General features: G+C 49.5%; 1 protein-coding gene across 1 annotated transcript in view; it reads right to left on the bottom strand.

The window, feature by feature from the left end:
* Positions 1–17,903, bottom strand: part of LOC121834798 (neuronal PAS domain-containing protein 4) — a 104,419-nt gene extending 86,516 nt beyond the window's left edge. The window contains exons 1-2 of the mRNA XM_042288585.1: positions 17,830–17,903; positions 17,546–17,727 (exon numbers count right to left, since the gene is read on the bottom strand). Coding sequence (XP_042144519.1) covers positions 17,546–17,727; positions 17,830–17,903 — 256 coding nt within the window. The remainder of the gene's footprint in view (positions 1–17,545; positions 17,728–17,829) is intronic.
* Between the last annotated feature and the right edge of the window lie 493 nt (positions 17,904–18,396).

The following is an 18,396-nucleotide window of genomic DNA, read 5'->3' as shown; positions in this document are numbered from 1 at the left end:
GCATTCACCTGCCAATCTAACGGCGTGTTAATCTCCTCTTGCAAAACGTTGATATGCGTAATGAATCACAGTTTCTTCTAGAAGTGCGTGTCAATGACCCCATGTGTGAGTGATAGCCTGCCGATATAGCCATAGCGAAACCTCCTCCTAAGAGAGGATGCAGCGTATTCGGACACGCCAAAGTGTCTCGACTGAGCACGTTTTCTGTTTGCTATAGTTTTGAGCGCCATCCACGTCGTCTGCGACAAAGCACGAGGTTGAATAAGACGTCAACGAGACAAGCACCGGACGCTGTCCGGAACCGTTGTCTAGGAAGGGACGGTCTCGGACAAGAGCGTGTGTTGTCGGCTTGTATCGTGACTCTACGCTCCGCGCGTGTACCGCTGTGCACACGAAGACAGCTCTTTCGGCCACGACACATCTTCATCGACGATGGAATTGACCGAGCGATCAGAATCGTTGTCCGTACTGTACAAGAGATCGTCGACCGGGCAAGGTGCTTGGTATACAACAGCTAGGAAGAGACAAGGGACGAAGATTGGAGACAGCAAGGCTAACCTTGCATCGTCGTTCAGATGGGTCATCATCTGTATTGGTGTAAGGGAGCGAGTACTAAAGTAATGCGAAGAGGAAATAGAGCCCGGGGGAGATATGCAGCAGCAAGTGACGTTGTACAGTAGTCAAAGAGTCATATACAGTGCATGCATAAGCCACAATAAATATCCTCATCCAACTTTAATAAACCGGTGAGGTTGACCCATGGTCAGCTCCGTAGAGTTACTAAATAATGGCTTACACTCTTCTTGCTCGATAAGTCCAGTGTTCAAGATGGCCTTCAAGAGAAATTCGTAGGCTTCAAATTTTTAAATTAAGGTATTGAAATGCCCCCGGCCTTAGGACCTTGGTGTTATTAGTGATTGAGGAAGGGGATGGAAGGCTTCTAGGTCGGACGTATGTAGCGTGGTGCGCAATGTGAATTCGTTAGGACTTGCTCAATGACCGTGTCGTTTCTTACACCTAAAGCAACAGCAGCAAAGGCACAATGGTGTTTTATAGTCTGCTAAGTTCGGAACATTCTGAAGCATGCAGATGCGTCTTGAGAAAATGCTGTTATTAAGAGGGTGGTGTGCACGTTTTCCATGTCCGATCCCAATAGTTGATAAAATATTCCTTGAAAAAAAAAAAAAAAAGACATAATTGATGTTTTACAAATGCAACAACAACCCTCAATTTAAAAGAAGCCTGTTCCCTGAGCCTGAGCGCACTTAATCCAGAGTCATCAAAAGAACATAAACAGGGTCCGCCATTTGCATTCATTTAGGAGCGGAGGTGGGGAGGGGGGGGGGGGGGGTGGCACGGCCAAGAGGGTGCACCGGTTCCCATGCATCAAAACGCAGTGAACAGCACCCTGATATCTGGTGCACAGCAACGGCCAGACACCAGAGAGGCGAAGACCACCGCCGTCGTCGAAGCCAACTGCCAGCCTCGTAAAACATCGGAGCCACCGCAAATCATAACGGCCCTATAAAATCTCAACACAACCACACACACCAGCTCAAGAAGAGGGAGAAGAAAAAAAAGAAATGAACGGCAGCAGCAAGAAACACCAGGAAACTGCAATCAAAAACTCCCTCTTTCCGAGAAACACAAACACACACAAACCGCAAGCGGAACATAAACGAAATGCGGAAGGAGCTTCCAGAGGCTCTGAAGACCGTGCGTGAAGACTAGTCTTACGAGCCCTGAAAAACGAGTTCAGAGCAAGACCGATGAATATTCGTCTCGGCGCGCAGGAAATTCCCAGGAGCGTATGGGACGCTGCAGAAGGAGAGCTGGTGGCGCGGAAGCGACCAAGTCGCCGTTGGCTACCGTGTGTGGCGCGCTTCGTATATTTACCTGTCGGATGCACCTTTTCTTTAGGATCGCGAAATCGACCATCAAGAGTCCGCATTCGGCGCCCCTTATATACCTCATAACCAGGCAGCTTGAAGGGCCAAAGTTGTAAAGTGGGTGGACCGTATATTCCGACGTTTGCATTTAGGGACACGGCAATATATATAGGTGACGACGACGGTTCGAGACTCAAGCTCGACCGTTGTATATATTTATCTTGACACTCGTAGCGCGTATACTAGGGTCGGGGCTTGGGATCATAAAACTGTTGTTCCGTGACCGCATGTTTGACCCGGCCGTCATTGTATATGTTGATTTTACCAGTCGCTGAAGTTATACAGCTAAAACATAAAGTGCAGTCGACGTGCTAAAATTAGCGACTTGTGAGGAGCGACTCTTTTCTTCAGGATCGTTTAGTACAACAAAGTCACTCCAAGCTGCTGGCTGTCTGTACCGGGGCTGAACTGGAGGATTAGGGTACCTAAAAGTACTGACAACTTAACAAAGGCAGGGCTTGGCTCATTACGTTCACGCTTCTAGGATAGGGATTGGTCCTTCGGTGTTTGTATCGGCGAATGCTGCACTCTCATTGGCTGCCGAGCGATGACGAGGTGTTCGGGATTCTCTGTGTCCTGCGTTTCTAAAGCTGTCGGAGACTATGCGGAGCGCAAGATCGTCTGCTTCTTGTGCAGGAGTTGCGGTGACGTCAGAGCGACGCCGAGCTCTAATTGGCTCCCATCGGAAGGGCAGTGGGTATACCGCAAAGCAAGCGGCCTTGAAGTCTACCCCCTATCCTTCAATCAGAGCCAATCAGAGGTCGGCGTCGCTCTGACGTCACCGCAACCCCTGAGCAAGAGGCAGACGACTTGCTCTCCGAATAGTGCAATGAAGATCTTCAGCACAGGCGCTATGTACGGACGGTGTTCAGAAGAAACATCTAAAACAGGGTTATATTAAATGGAAGCTTTCTTCTTGTTTCTTTTTACGTAAACGTCAAGCTTTGCAGCCCCGATGATCGTTACATAAACATGGTTGACAATCTCAACTAAATTGCAATGCAAAACAAAATTAACGTTTTTTTGTTGTTGTTTTTGTTTTTACACACGCAAGGAGATCTTACACAAAGAGCTAACCCAGAAAATGGTAGAAACACTATGCGTACCCTCTGGAAAATTCGTATGGTGAAAAGACGCCGAGATGATGCAGTGTATAGCTTGAGTCGCGTCGTCGTCGGGCCGCGCGCAGGCAATAACCAGGCGAGGCCCTGTAACAACGAGAATCGACGCGCGGCTTCGCGTCCTTGGGCCGCTTACGGAATACCAATACCCGACGTTGCACTCAAAAAACCACGCCGGTATAACGATCAAGAAAAGGAGGCAACATAAGCCACGACCTCGTAGCACCCCCTACCGATGTTCTCGTATATACCCCCGGGACTCTTGAAAAAGTCCCCCCCCCCCTCCCTCCCCAGCTGCGAGGCATCCACAAGCAGCCACTATACCATGCATCTAGATAGAAAATAATGCAGAATAACCACACTGAATCCCCCCCCCCCCCTCATTTACACACATCCACACACACAAAATTCAAGCAGCGAATACTACCTATATACAAAGCCGGAACAGTACGGCACACAGGCTGGTGTGCCCACGCGCAGACAGAGGTACAGAACGGCTCGGCAAGCGCCATCAACCATCGATAAGCTCTCCCTCGTTGGTCGGACTTTGAGCGGACGCCGCCGAACGATGCGGAGACAAGCACGTTTGAAAAACCGCGACGGTAAGCAGCGGAGCGGTGGAAGGCCAAAGACGCATCTACGAGGTTAAAGACAAAAAGAAAAGAAGAGCCGACGATCAATGAAAACGTCGACGTTAAAAATAAAAATATCCTAACCCGGACTAGAGAGGAAGGAACATAAAACAAAACGCGAGGCGCAGAAGGTTCGGTCCATTGATTAAAGTTCGAACGAATCGCGAATATATACCGAATAGCAGCCGTTTTAGAAAAACAAAAAAATGCGTCGTTGGGAAAAAAAAGAAAACAAGATTCAAAGAGATCACAGCAAGAACACAAAGACGAAGGAGAAGAGTGCGGCAGTGTGCTCTAAGCCCAAAGGCACAGCGGGAGCCGCGTGGCAAGAAAAGAGGGGACGAGTCTTGAGGACGCCCGCCGAAGGCAAAGACAGGGCTTGAAAGAACCAAGCAACGCCAAAGAAGACGGTCGACGGGCGCGTGGCATGGTGAACGGTCTGGGCAATGGATCGCGTGCTCGCCCAGGTCGTTCATCAGAACGACAAATTACGGGCAGACATGGTCGGAAACAAGCGATTAGCTGCCGGATTATTTTCAGAGCCTCGCCGAGGTCCATGCATCACGACGTCGCTGGCCCGTGATGGGATAGTTCTCCTGGTGCGGGTACATGCTAGACCGGCTTGCACTGTCCATGTCTGCGCACTTCGTATGCCGGGAGTCCGTCTTCTGCGTTCATGTGCGAGCGGCCCAGACAGTCGTCTCGAGGTTTCTGATTCGTATTCCGCCGATAAGGTATACACTATAGACCTTTTTTTTCTTCCGCGTACCCTCGGTCCCAGTCACCCTGCGGACGCAACCCAACCCTGTGGACGCTACAGACACTTCAGCTACTGTTGGCAGGATTTCTTTTTTAATCTGTTTAGCCCAAACAACATTGATAGGGCGTTTGCGACTTAAATGGCAAAACCGCTTGAACATCGCACTGCGATTGGACAAACATCGCACCATAGGAACGGAGCTTTAGGAGTCTTACAATACGTTCCATTACGACGCGTTGCGCGGCCCTCGGTTGCCATATCAATCCGTGGTGGCACCTCGTCGGACTTTTCTACTATACAGTATGCTGAATGTTGGCGTGCTACATTCTATAATAAATTAATAGCTTGTCTTTGCTTCTGGACTGAGTAATATGCTAGGCTCACTCGTATATGAGAAAAGGGGAGATAGGTAAGTTTGTTTTCGGTCCGTTGCACAGACAATAAATACGCGATATCATATCACGTTACAATGGCGTGTCTGTAACATTGACCTTACCAAAAACGACAAGTATTGTTCTGTGAAGTCACATCTTAGCACACGGATGTTGTGAAGAGAGAGAGAGAAAGGAAAAGAGGGCAAACATGGCGGGCATATCATAGTCAGTGACGTGCTTTATTGCTTGATGATTCACGAGAAACTCGCGAGCACTAATTTGTAAAGTCAGTATAATTACAATGGTGCAGAACGAGGCGACATCTCTGTATGTTCTTTAATTATGATTCTATAAGACTCGTTACCAAAGTTCAAGAAAAAATATGTTTAGGGGGACAACTTTGTCTGGACGTTCCTAAAGTGACCGACTTTCTATTTCGAATAAAGCTCGGCTCTTTGTTACATCAAAATAAGAAGCATTTCTAACATTTAGGCCAGGAGGGAACGCTCCATAACCTTCTACCAAGTAGACTTTTTAAAGTGCAGAAAAAATGACATCCTTGCATCGACGACGGTATTATGTAAGAGGTTAATAGTAAGAATAAAAAAAAGAGAGGAAACCCGGATATTTCCTGGGCGAATAACCGGAATCCAACACCCATATCAACTCGCGCCTGCTCGCGCAGGGAAACAGCTGGCAGACGACAATGAGTCGACGCCATCGTTAACGGGCCGAAACAATAGCCCACATCTCCCTTTGTTGTGCACCTCGGCGCCTCGCATCCCTTCTGGCATTTTTCTTACCCTTCGAATTTCTCAAGCTTTACGTCATCACCCCTCCCCCTTTAGCCGAAGGTGCTAGAAGACAACGCAATAACGATAGAACCCGACACTCAAAAACAAGACAGTAGAAAAAATAAAAAAAAAAACGCGAGGCGTACATTCCCTTGAATCCGGCATCTAATTCGACGTCTCACACGCACTCGCGAGGGACTAACAATGGCGGAGCCGCGATCGCAGCGCCTCCCTCTCTCCTGGCGGTCATCAGGGGAGGGGGGCTGCCCATGTGCTAATGGTTGGACGGGCTCTCGCGTCGCTGGAGTGTGCTCGCTTGGAAAGGTCCGCACGATCTTGCAGTCAGATTCCCAAGGCGGCCTGTGTTTCAGTTATGTGCGCGAAAAGACGGAGTGTGTGTGAAGTATTCGGATCGACGGGCGGCTTTTAAGTATAAGGACGCGTCTGGCAGATGAGTCTCTGAGTTGGCGCAGGGTGCGGAAGACCTTGGACGCGATTGTCACGTCGTTAATGTCGCCCGAAGATGACCGGCGTACGTGAGGGACGTGGAAGGCGGCTGGGAGTCCTCGGTGCAACTCCCAGAGGCAGACGAAGGATTCTGAAACTTGGGAAGCTGGACGACTCGCATTCCCGTGCGAAGAATCTGGACTATCATCCTTTTTATATATTTTTATTTCTTTTAAAAATTGTGATTACTCTTTTTATATATTTCCCGAGACAAAAGATTTGGGGATTGAGAGCTCTTTTATGGCGTTGTTACGATGAGATGTACACTACGAGAAATATTTGGACTCAGACGGTCAACGCGGTAAGTAGATCAGGAACGCAACGTTCTCCCACTACATCGTCGCGAACGCTTTCTGTGCGCTGTCTTTGCGTTAGGTATTCTCACGGACACATTTTCGAGTAGTGGGAGAGGCAAACACTGTAAACTACATAATCTAAACCCTGAGACGAGGAGCAACAAGATAACGGACAAGACGTTTTTAATTTCTGCTCGTCACAGAAATTAGATCATGATGTTTCCTCTACTTTGTGTCGCAGCCAACGCTTCGAGCTGATGGGACAAATCAGACAACGTAAAAAGCGCTCTATCATGTTGTTGGTCATGTTTTTAATGCGAAAGCATTAACTGGGTCCCATGGAGCGAAGCCGGCGTTGTCTGTAACCGTCTGTAGCAGCGAAATGGCCAGTTAAATTCTCATTGACCAAAAGCACACCAAACGCAGATGCTTCGTCACAGAGTCGGCGGGGCACTCAAGGTCAAAGCGGACGCGCCTCAGAAAAATAAAACACAAAGAAAAGCACAGCAACGCAGATGCATCGTCACGGAAAGCGTGGGACCGGCGGGGTTCGCAGCGCCTGCGCAGTGGGGCAGACTCGGGAGTGTGATATTGGAGCGCCGTGTCAAAAAGGAAGACGTGGCGCGCTGCTTGTAGAAATGCGCTGCGTGTAGGAATGTTTTCGCACTCCTACACGTAAGCAGTCTTAAGTGTCTTCTTTAATTTTTTGTAGTTCTATGAGCCCACACCCACGATTGTCTCTGCTTACGCTTCCACTTACATCGCCAACACACACAAACATGTTTTTGTACGTGTTCTATCATCACTGAACCAATCATAAACAAAAATAAAAGCCCCATGACTTGCAGTTTTGACGCCGCTTGATTGGTGCCATAAGCTCGTAGCGTCGGCCGCGTCTGAACTTAAGCTGAAACTAAATATAAACAGCTCGCCTCAGGTTTAGATTATGATGTTCCCAAACCATCTCGCCTGCATACTTTGAACTTTCCCTCACGGTAAACTCTAAAATTGCTTCTTGAACAAAGCATAACGAAGACGGCTCGTTGACTGACAAAACTCACCTTTCTATACCTTATCCATAAAACACGTTAAAAAAACAATTTCTTATCGACTCGCGTGAGCGCACATGAAAATGCGTTTTCTTTTCTTTTCCTCTTCTCTTAAGTTGACCAATTTATTATTTGGGCCTCTTTGAAATAGTAATATAAACGACGTATAACTGTTCTAGTTACACTGGAACCGGACCTGACTTCTTAATGGCTACGGTAACCGCGAGCGCAGTACTTAAAACTAATTTCCGATCGATTATCCTAAGGGGCCGATTAAGCTTTAATCCCTTTCTCCGCAGAGAGAGACTCCGACGGGCGTAACAGGCCGGCACGACATCGATAGAGATTCGAAGGCCGAATCCGGAAGTAAGTGGTGGCCAGACGAGCCGGTGGGCGAATGATTAGCGAGTCAACAGAGCTCTAAGGACGTGGGAGGGAAAGAGACGCGAGTAACTTTGTGAGTGCTTTCCCGCGGAAGTAGGTAAAACAAGACTGCTGGCTCTAGAACTAAAAAAAGAAATGTACCAGCTGTTTCTTTCCCTCTGAGCGAATGCGGGCTAAAGCCGTCTTTGACCCGTACCACCTCTAGCTGATTTCGTTTACCTCGCATGGCGTTTTCTTTTTCTGTTTTTCTTTTTTTCCGCGATTTATTTTTCCATGCTTCACAGCAATTTCTCATTGTGCAGCATGGACACCCTTGACGACTTCCAGAGTACAATGATTGGGACAATCCAACAGGGTCGCCATATTTCTGCTATGGCGGGCAGTGATGAAATAAATGTATGCAACCCGGTCGCCATCTTTTCTTTTGTTTTGGAGCGAATCGTGATTGCTTGAACACAATGAACCGGTCGTCATCTTTCTTCCAAGTATACCGTGCAGTCACCAATCATTGCTGGCTATGGGAGAAATTACGCGAGCTTGATCATACTGACGAAGTCCAGGGAGCGCAAAGCATACCATATCCCGCACAACCCGCACACTTTTTTTTAATTATTATTTTCTAATGCTGTGTATGTGTGTGCAGCGCTCGTTCATGACGATCGTTCATGACGGTCCTTCATGACGGTCCTTCATGAATGTCTTTATGACGCTCTTTTCTGTTGGTCCTTTCTATGGTCCTTGATGACGATTTTCTCGAAGAAAACTACCCATAAATCGCATTACACGTTAAATTCGAGTGTAAATTTCGTCGAGATCCTCGGCTTAGAACAGTGCACGCTGAAACATGCACTGTCCCGAGGTATTTTAAATTTTTCCTGAAGAACTACACACTGATATTTACGTGTAAACAACATCGATTGGCTCTCAGTGTGCCTTGCGTGGAAGCTATTGCCACTGACAGAAACATTCACGCTCCCATAGCCTCGGTGATTCCTTCTTCGCAGCTCTTATCGCCAACTGTCTCAATCTCATTTGCTGAAGAGCGAAAAGATGATGTTCAGGACGTAGAACGTCCTGGGCATTTTAATCTGTTCCTTGCTGCATTTGACTTCACCGACTGGTTTCTTCCACATACTGGAAGCCATAGTCGGTTACAGTCAAGAAGGTAGGAGAAGCTACTCCCACAAGCGTGATGCGCCCGTTTCAAATCTCTCCGCAGTCGAAAGAAGAGTTCACTGGAAACGCTCCTTGTTCCGCTTCAATGGATTCCAACTTGTCTCCGATCCCACTTTTTAAGAAAACTACCTTTGTATTCATTGGAGGGGGTACCGAGCCCTTGAAAGCAGCCTTTGTATCCATCGGAGAGGGAAGCCAATCCCCAAAAGTCGTATTTGTTTCCATCGGAGGGGGAAAACTCTAATTTCCCTCTCGTGGCTTCCACAATGCTAAGTCAAAGTCGAAAAATAAAGCGAATATGTACAGAAAGGCCAGACCCTCCTCGCGCGTTGGCCGCGACGTCACGGAAACGATGGGACGCTATTGGATGCGGAGGTGGCGGAGGGATATATGATTCCCTTTGAGGGGCATTTGCTGCGACCTTCTTAACCTGTAACCGACTATAGAAAATGTTTCCTCTTTTACAGTTGCATTAACTTTCCCTACCACACTGTCGGCAAAAGGTACGCCGCAACTTTTCGTCCGATTATTATTATTCTTTTTTTTGTTGATGCACCGATTGAAGCATTGAACGAAGGAAGTGGTAATGGTACATAAGCGACGGTATGCATTGAGTGAGTTCGTCCCTGTCTTTCTGATCCTTTTAAACTTCTTCAGCCTCGCTCAGATTATCGTGGAAAGCGACCGAACTGCTCACACGGTTTCGCACACGAACAGAGTCCTCTGGTTTTTCTCCTCGATCGAAAAGGCAACAGCTCCCTTCCAAAAACACACACACACACGCAAAAAAAAAAAAAAGCAACATAAGGGGAGGGAAGTAGGTTCGAGGGGTCAAGGCCGAGTCCTCCTGGTGCGGGGGTCGCGGCAGGTCACGTCATCAGCGCTGTTTTCACTCTATAGGAAGAGCTGCACGGCTTCTGCTGCGGCCGCTTCGTCGTCGTCGTCGTTGTCGTCGTCGTGCACGCGCGCACGGCAGGTTCGTGCAGCACCCTCCCTCCCTGCCTTCCTCTCCGCAGCTCGCCGCCTCCACCGCGGACGACGCCGTCACGCCGCAGCGACGTGCGGTCGGGCTTCTTCGCCTACGCACTGCACGGGCTTCCAGCGTGTGCACCGCCTCGGAGAGCCACCGGCTGTCGGCGTGACCGGGCACGGTGTGTGCAGTGACACCGTCACACGTCAATCAGATAGCGAGCTACCCGGACTCAAGACGCCTTTACACTGCCTGATACGTCATAAAAAATAAATAAGAAAAGATACTGTGTGCGTTGCAGACATGATGGCAGAATTGTCTGGAGATAGGCCTCAAGCGTGATCGAAGCACTCTTGCTTCAGACCTATTTATGCTTCGAACATGGGTCGGCAGACAGTTTTTGCATGACCCATGTTCCAGGACCGCCATGCAGGAAAAAAACACGCCTCACTGCATGGCCAACTTTCAGGGACATTTCGTGGAATAAAAAAAAATTTCGAGGAAATATCGAAATTATAATTCATGTGCGCTCTATGATATCCAGGCAATCGTACACGGTCCTGGTGAACATTGCGATCTTTTGTCAACAAGAGCAGAAATTGATAGTTTTGTGAACGTGGTCCAGGGGATTCGATAAGACGAAACGAAAAAGAAACAAATGCATGTGTAGAACCGTGGAATAAAAAACTATACGCGTCCAAAAGTTTGATTACTAATATTGATGTTCTAGGAGTGTCATCTAAAATATTCCCCGAGAACATCGCGATGTGTGTTGTTTGTTCAGTTGAAGTTCCCACTCTCGAGGCGTTGATGTCCGAGAAAGTTGGGGATGGCAATGTGTGCATATTGTTTTTTCTAGGGTGTGTCTGCGAGGTGGCTGTGGCTTAATAGATTACCCATAGCTTCGCGGCGTTTTACGCATATTACGCACGTTTGGTGGAGTTGCTGCTGCGCAGTTCCTGCAGTTATTGTTTGGCAGTTGTTGTTCGGTTTCTGCTTTCCTCGAGAGGAAAACCAACAGCACTCGGTGTGCTTTCTATTGCCCGTGTCCCACTAGAGCGACAGACAGAAACAAAAGACAGCGACAAGCCTCAAACCCATGCAGCATGCTCGCGATGGTACCTTTGGCAGCCGTTTAGTCGTTCGGTGCTCGTGAAGTAAGCACGAGCGATTGTAAGCCTGCCAAAAACCCTCGCGAGCATGATTTTCGTGTTTGAGCATAGCCTTTTTGATTCTACAAAGATCGCGAAAGACTCTGGTTTGGGGCTTGTAGCTGTCGTTGATTTCTGTCTGTCGCTCTAGTGGGACACGGGCATATGTATTTCTTTCGAAAGGAAGTTTTTCCCGTCTTGAACCTTTTAGGGCTGAACTTAAAGGAACGACTAGACGAAGAACAACCGACGAACCTCGCCCGGTGGGGCACGAGCTACTGTTCTGACGCCGCCTAAATTCGTCGCGTGTTCACAGCGTCATTCGCTGCATAGAGTTGTTTTTTTCTTGATATTTGAGGGCGGTTATACGTGGGTGTCACGTGCCACAACAAAACCACACTATACCTCACCCACACTAACCACTAACCACACTAAAAAAAAAACGTACCAATATTGTTCATTTCCGGATTCTCTTTCGTTTTACAGCGGTGCCATACAGTACGACAATAGCCGTAAAAACTTTTCATCCCTAAATCAACTAAAAGTATCCATCGTTAATGACAATGCCTATTTTGTCCCCGAACGGAAGGCCACCGATTTGGCGTCGTTACCAGTACCATTGTTATTGTCCGTCTTCCGTTTCTAATTACGCTTCATTTTCTCTTTTCTCACTTCCCTTTATCACCCCCGCATGAAGCTTCTCGACAGTAATACCAATCCCTTGCAAATGAGCCCCGTTAATCTACGTATACAAATATGCAAGTACCCAGTCCCCTCGCATTTTATATATCGCTCAGCTAGTCACCTCGCAGAGTAAGTCGAAACGGTCGAGTCCATATAGGTCTTGCAGCTTCATACTTATCGCGTGTGTGATCTGATCTCATATTTTGTGGGAATTTCCTCTTGGAGGGGTACCACTTAGAAACACAGAAAGGTTCCATGGGTCCGGATAAAGACGTGTTTATTGACTGCAATGCCAGCACGCTTCGCTCTTAGACAATGAAAAGTCTGGGCGCTGGCTCAATTGCCAGTATCACCCGGTCGGTTTCCCGCGCTGCCGCATTAGGCAGATTCACGGGAAGTCGGAGGCCCACAAAGAAAAACCGAGCTCCGTAGAGCCAGGGCCTCCGCCGACGAGAGCCTCTGGCCCACCTTCGGGGCCAGCTTATGTAACCTCGGAGAATGGACGCGTCCGGGGAGGCCACTAGCAGTCGCGTCCATTATAACTCTCAAGGGTGTGCCGAAGGCGCGTTCACCCAAAAGGGCAAGGGAGAGCCGGCCCCTTCGGGGCCCACAAAGAAAAACCGAGCTCCGTAGAGCCAGGGCCTCCGCCGACGAGAGCCTCTGGCCCACCTTCGGGGCCAGCTTATGTAACCTCGGAGAATGGACGCGTCCGGGGAGGCCACTAGCAGTCGCGTCCATTATAACTCTCAAGGGTGTGCCGAAGGCGCGTTCACCCAAAAGGGCAAGGGAGAGCCGGCCCCTTCGGGGAATTTGGCCTCGTGGTTCCTTGTATCCGGGAGGCCGACGCCATTGGTGACGACGACTCCCACGGCCTGCTTGAAGCTAGGCCTGGATAGGGATAGAGGGAACCCAATGGTTCCCACAATTTTCATCGATGCCAATCAGCCCCTTACCTCGAGCAACGGCCCTCCAATCATACCGTTCCGGTATGTCGGCTGCACTGTATACTACTCTCGACATATACGCTAACACAGATGTCTGCACAGTTCTGGAGCTCGCTCGCGCACCGCGTTATCTACGTCCTAAACGACTTCGCGCGGATCCCCGCCGAATCAGCGGCGTGTACCGTATGCCCTCTGTCGGGGATGGCGGCCGAAATGATCCACTTAAAAACCGCCCGCTTTCCTCTTCATTTCCATCGGCATGCGCGTTGACCGCGCACCGTATACCGTCCGCCTCCGCTATCTGCTAGGCCTAATTCCGCTGGACTCGGGGATCGGCCCCTCGCCCTTTGTCCTACTTTGTCTGGAACAATACGGTGGGAGACGCCGTGCAGCCGCTGACAGCCAGCGTCTGCCGGCGGCCGACCGTAGGATTGATGGCCCTGGTGTGCGTACACAACAACGCCCGACCAGCGTGGCCGTTGCCGCTAACCCGCGTATTAGCGTCGCCAAGAGACTCGCAATAAGTAGAGCACAGACAGTTCGCGATGCCTTGCTCCTGTTCGGGGTGGGAGGAGCCTGATGTGGTGTGTACGCGATACCCGTCGTTGATTGGTGCGCGAACCACGCCCCGTTTTGATATGGAAAAACAGGGTCGTCCCAGGCTCGCATTTTGCGTCGGCCGGTAACCGGTATACACTTAATAGCCGCGAGGAGTTGGGAAAGACGCCGTTCGCATATTCGAGTCTTGAGGTGGGGGGTTCTCTGAACACTCGCTGCCCCAGGCGTTTGCATGGGCACGTAGTGCGCCTGGGCGCCATTAAAACAACGACAACTGTCCGTGTAACGGACTCGGGCGATGTAACAGATAGAATGTTGCAACAATTGTTCTCGGGTCGTTACATGGCGCGCGAGCGACCGGTGAGGCCGTGACCTCCGCAGTCGACGGGTCCCCAACTGCGAAGGGACCTCATCTCTACACGTCACTAACACCTTAAGAAACACCGGGCGTAGCGGGCCCCGTGCATCTGATTATCGTTCCGCAGACAATAATATTGCGGCATTAGCTTATAAGAACTCAGACGGACCAATCACAAAGCGTTGGCAAGACGAGCTCCCTCAACACAGCCGAGAGCAAAATGGAACACATCTTCCCGCCCCTTAGGTATTAGAGCACATTTCTGTCTAAGCCCCGCATTGAGCTTTTGAATTCTGATGATTGGGCTTTATATAAATTGTGACAATGGAGCACCAGAAGTTATTCGACCGAGGATTTCTAGGGTCGCATCCTGTGGAAATCGCTCAGTTCTGCTCGCCTGCGAAGCTGCATCCTGCCTCCGTGTACTGGCTCTGGAGCAATCTTCAAATTCAATCAGTGTTGTGCAGAAGTTTGCACAAGGGCGATAGCTTATAATATACTGGTACTAGGCAGTATAGGCAACGCCGTCGACAACAACATGGTCAAAACTGAGACGGGATGTTTTCCTTGCAAACAGGTAAACAAACAAAACAGCACGTCCGCTCTTTTTTCGTCCTGGAACAACCGTCAACCACGCCATCTCCAAGAGAATAACACCGAAAGAGAAACCCGCTGCGGAGCGAAACGACACCACCATCAAAAGATGGCGCCCGCTACCGCGTACAGCACGTGTATGCCGTGTACAGACGCCCGCATGCATGGCCGTGTCAAGATCCGTATCGAGGAGGCGCCGCCATTTCAGCACCGCACGTCTTCTGGAGTCGGTCTCTGAACGCGCAGCGAGATGACCCCGGCTGTTTTGTGCAGCAAACGGCAGGTGCCGCGCTAACGATCCGATAATAACAGCGTGCTGACCGAAAGCTCGCTCGTTCCGCGGTTTTCGCCTGCCTTCTGCCTTCTCGCTGAAGACTGTCTGGTACCGGCCTGGTGGTAGATAAAGGAGGAGCCTCCTGGTGCAGCGCGTAATGCCTCTAGATGCGGTAGGGCGATAAGTGCCTCGCAAACCGCATCACACCGAAACCAGCGGCAACACTTTGTTGTGGTGGGCTCCCTAAAGTATACCTGTTCCGTCTTCTCTTCCTATTGTTCTGGTCTTTTGTTCGTCTTAAGCTCCTACCTATCGCTAGTGTTTCTTTGTGTCTAATACGTTTTGTGCCTCAATGTTTTTTTGTTTTTTTTACACTGTTTGGTTTTACGGTTTTCATAATATTATAAAGTTTTTCTGCCTTCCGTTCCCGCATGCTCTGTCCAGGAGTGCCCGTGTATCTGCGGAAAAGATAAAAGTGCATGTATTGTTGCGGTGTGAATCCTATCTTGCAGGACGCGGTCTTTTTTTTTTTCGCGTTTGTTTTGTGAATTGTGAGTTCATTTACTCCTAGTGTTTTCCTTTCTCTTCGATGTTATGATTCCGGACTTCCGTTCATAAAATGTGTTCTCTTTTCCCGAACCCCATTCATGTGTTGTAACCGTTTACGCGTGAGAACGAATTTACGCCTCTTGTTTTTTTTTTCTCTCCTTCTATTTTGTTTCATAGAGGTGGGAGTGGCAAGGACATCCGCAAGGGACCCGGATTCCGCGTCTAATCGAAACAAAATTTACGAAAGGTGCACGATCGTCTCGGGTTTCATCGATAATCACCGTGAATTCAATACAGATCTGGTAGAGTTTGAAGCGCTAATGTTAGAAATCCACATTTACCGTTCAGATAAATTTATCCAGGCAAACTCCGGTGGGCTAAGTTCAGACAAAAAAGAAAGGAAAAATGTGCGAAGAAACGAAACCGATAGCTGTCGCACGGTTGCGCAATGCCGGTGGAATAATGCGGTCAGGTACGTGAGGACGTAGGTGCGACGCGGTTAATTCTCATACCCGTCATGGTCGTCGTCGTGGATGCCTCTGACGACCGCTACGAGTGCTCGGTGATCAGTGAAGTGAGCGGGTAAGCGCGGTAGAAGTTTGTAAGACCAGCCAACATTACGCGTAGCAACTACTGTCAAAGCGCGACTTCGCGTAACGCGAGTAATGTTTGAAAACAAGTCTTGCAGCAGACTACACGGAGATCCTCCCTTCTTCGCGCAATTCTTGGCGAAACGCCAGAACTGCCCTCTTCGCTCTATTCGCGCGGCACGGCCGACGGGCCGACCCGACTTCCCTAGCTCTCCTCGCGCCAAGAGGAAAGAAAAACAGTTTTTATATTCTTCACGCGCGCGCCAACGATATTTCTGCAGCTTGTCGTTCATAAAGCTATTTAAAAAAAATGCACTTAATGGCTATGTTTTCCTGCAGCCTGTGGAAATATACAGCAGTGAACGAAAGCACCAGAACGTGCAAACAGTTTACTTGATATATACGTAGGCACCACCTAATGAGGATAGGGGAACGCAATCTTCTCTGTTCAATGATATTTCTTTGATGTCATTTTGACACTCACATGCCAAGATTTGAGATGTAGCCATCTAGTTACGCGAACGTTAGCGAATAAAGTGTACTGTCGCAATCAATATATGGCCTTAAAAAGTCGGTCCGGCCTTTTTCTGCGTCTGTAGTTACCACAAGCTTTATTTTCTCTTTATCTGAAATGGTCCGAAGTCTGGGGCCTCAACTTCTCATTCCATTCCTAGTTCGGACTCAAAAACTGGCCGGTACGCCGAAGAGACGTGAAGGACTGTTTCAGCTCATATTGAAACGATGGTACACCTGCGTTCTACAGCTTCTTTTAGAGCGCAGCTCTTAGGGGCCCGTTCCCGGCTTGAGCGGCGTCGGCGTCGCCGTCGGCGTCGGCGTCGGCGTCGGCGTTGGCGTCGGCGTCGGCGTTGGCGTCGGCGTCGGCGTCGGCGTCGGCGTAACCAAGGTCACCCCAAGGTCACGTGACCTCAAGGTCATCCCAAGGTCACCCCAAGGTCACGTGACACCCCCCAGGTCACGTGACCACCCCCAGGGTCACGTGACCCCCGCCGAGGTCACGTGACCTCCCCGATGACGTCATCGATGACGTCACCGGCATCCGCATCGTCATCGTCATCATCACTGATGACGTCATCAGTGATGATGACGATGACGATGCGGATGCCGGTGACGTCATCAGTGACGTCACTGATGACGTCATCAGTGATGATGACGATGACGATGCGGATGCCGGTGAGGTCATCAGTGACGTCACTGATGACGTCATCAGTGATGATGACGATGACGATGCGGATGCCGGTGACGTCATCAGTGACGATGACGTCATCGGGGAGGTCACGTGACCTCGGCGGGGGTCACGTGACCTGGGGTGTCACGTGACTTCGGGGGGCATCCGCATCGTCATCGTCATCATCACAGATGACGTCATCAGTGACGTCACTGATGACATCATCGGCATGGTCACGTGACTCCCCAAGGTCACGTGACCCCCCCACGTCACTTCACCCCCCAGTACCCTTCCCTCCTCCTCCTCAAGAGCTGCGCTCTAATTCGGTGTTACAGGGAGTTGTAAACGGCTTTCACTTTTTTTTGTCTTGGCTTCGCTCTCGTAACCCGATGTCTCCACAACATTGTACTGTATACACGCGAGAGTCTGCACAACCTTTCTTAACAACCGGAGATAACGTCTGAGTCGAGACACTCGAGGTTCCAGAAACGGCTTTAAAATGGCACAGACTGCTGACTAGGTGGCGCAAGCTGCCTCCCAATTCTAAATGCTGTGCAGCCATTCATCTATTAAGAACTGTTCTGTAGTTGCCCTGGTCGCTTCGGTCTTCTGCTCGTGCGCGAACGAGAGGCAGTGGGCACGTACCGTGTTGGAAGTAGTTTGCTTTCCGCACGTACACGCAGACGAGGGCCATGAGCTGGAGCTGAGAGAGCCTCTGCCTCGTGGACGACGGCAGGGGCAGGAGGTCCCGGAGGTTGGCGATCTCGGCGTTGATCAAGTCCCTGCGTAGCTTGGAGGCGCCCTTGGTTGACTTGTTCGCCTCAAAACTGAAACACCAGAATGCGCGCACAGACTTACTCCTTCGCGTATTTATACCAATTACTCTTAGGTCATTCTATGTCTTAAGAATATGGATATACCCCCCTAACCTTGGCTTTGAGAGGAGGGAACGTTTAGGGTGCGGGTTTTTGACTGTGAGACAATGAGTACTCCTATAACGCATGAGTAGTCCGGTGTGTGCATGGCACTACCAGAACTTGATAAGCGGTACAAAGACGCCAATTTTGTTGAATCAATATCCACACCTCATGTACTGCAGCTTGTAGGGAAGGGTTATTATTGGAGCCTTCATAACATCGGGATCAGTTTGTGATTGTTGTAAATGGATAATAAAGGAATCTTAAAAGCCGTCCAGTGATGACATCATCATCTGGGCTGGCCACTGTCAGCGAATATGGATACCGAAGCCTAGTCGATAGGATTCGTTGGAACATCCAATCGATCCGGCATCGTCCGATTGAAAACCAAGTTAGCAAACAGACGAGAAATGAAACCAGAGACGACACACGAAAAAAAGGGGACAACACTCGTCTCTGACTTTTCTGACTTTCACAAGTGTGTCTTGCCTCTTCTGTTCCGTGTGTTTGCGCTGTACGTTTTAATTGACCACCATGCCTTACGAACAGCCTCCATTTTGAACACAAAACCTTGCGTTG

This window comes from Ixodes scapularis, unplaced genomic scaffold, assembly GCF_016920785.2.
Source record: "Ixodes scapularis isolate PalLabHiFi unplaced genomic scaffold, ASM1692078v2 PGA_scaffold10__122_contigs__length_95168666, whole genome shotgun sequence".
In the NCBI taxonomy this organism is placed as follows: Eukaryota; Metazoa; Arthropoda; class Arachnida; order Ixodida; family Ixodidae; genus Ixodes; species Ixodes scapularis.
The sequence above is the reverse complement of the archived record's forward strand: the minus strand, read 5'-3'. Positions and strand labels throughout refer to the sequence as shown.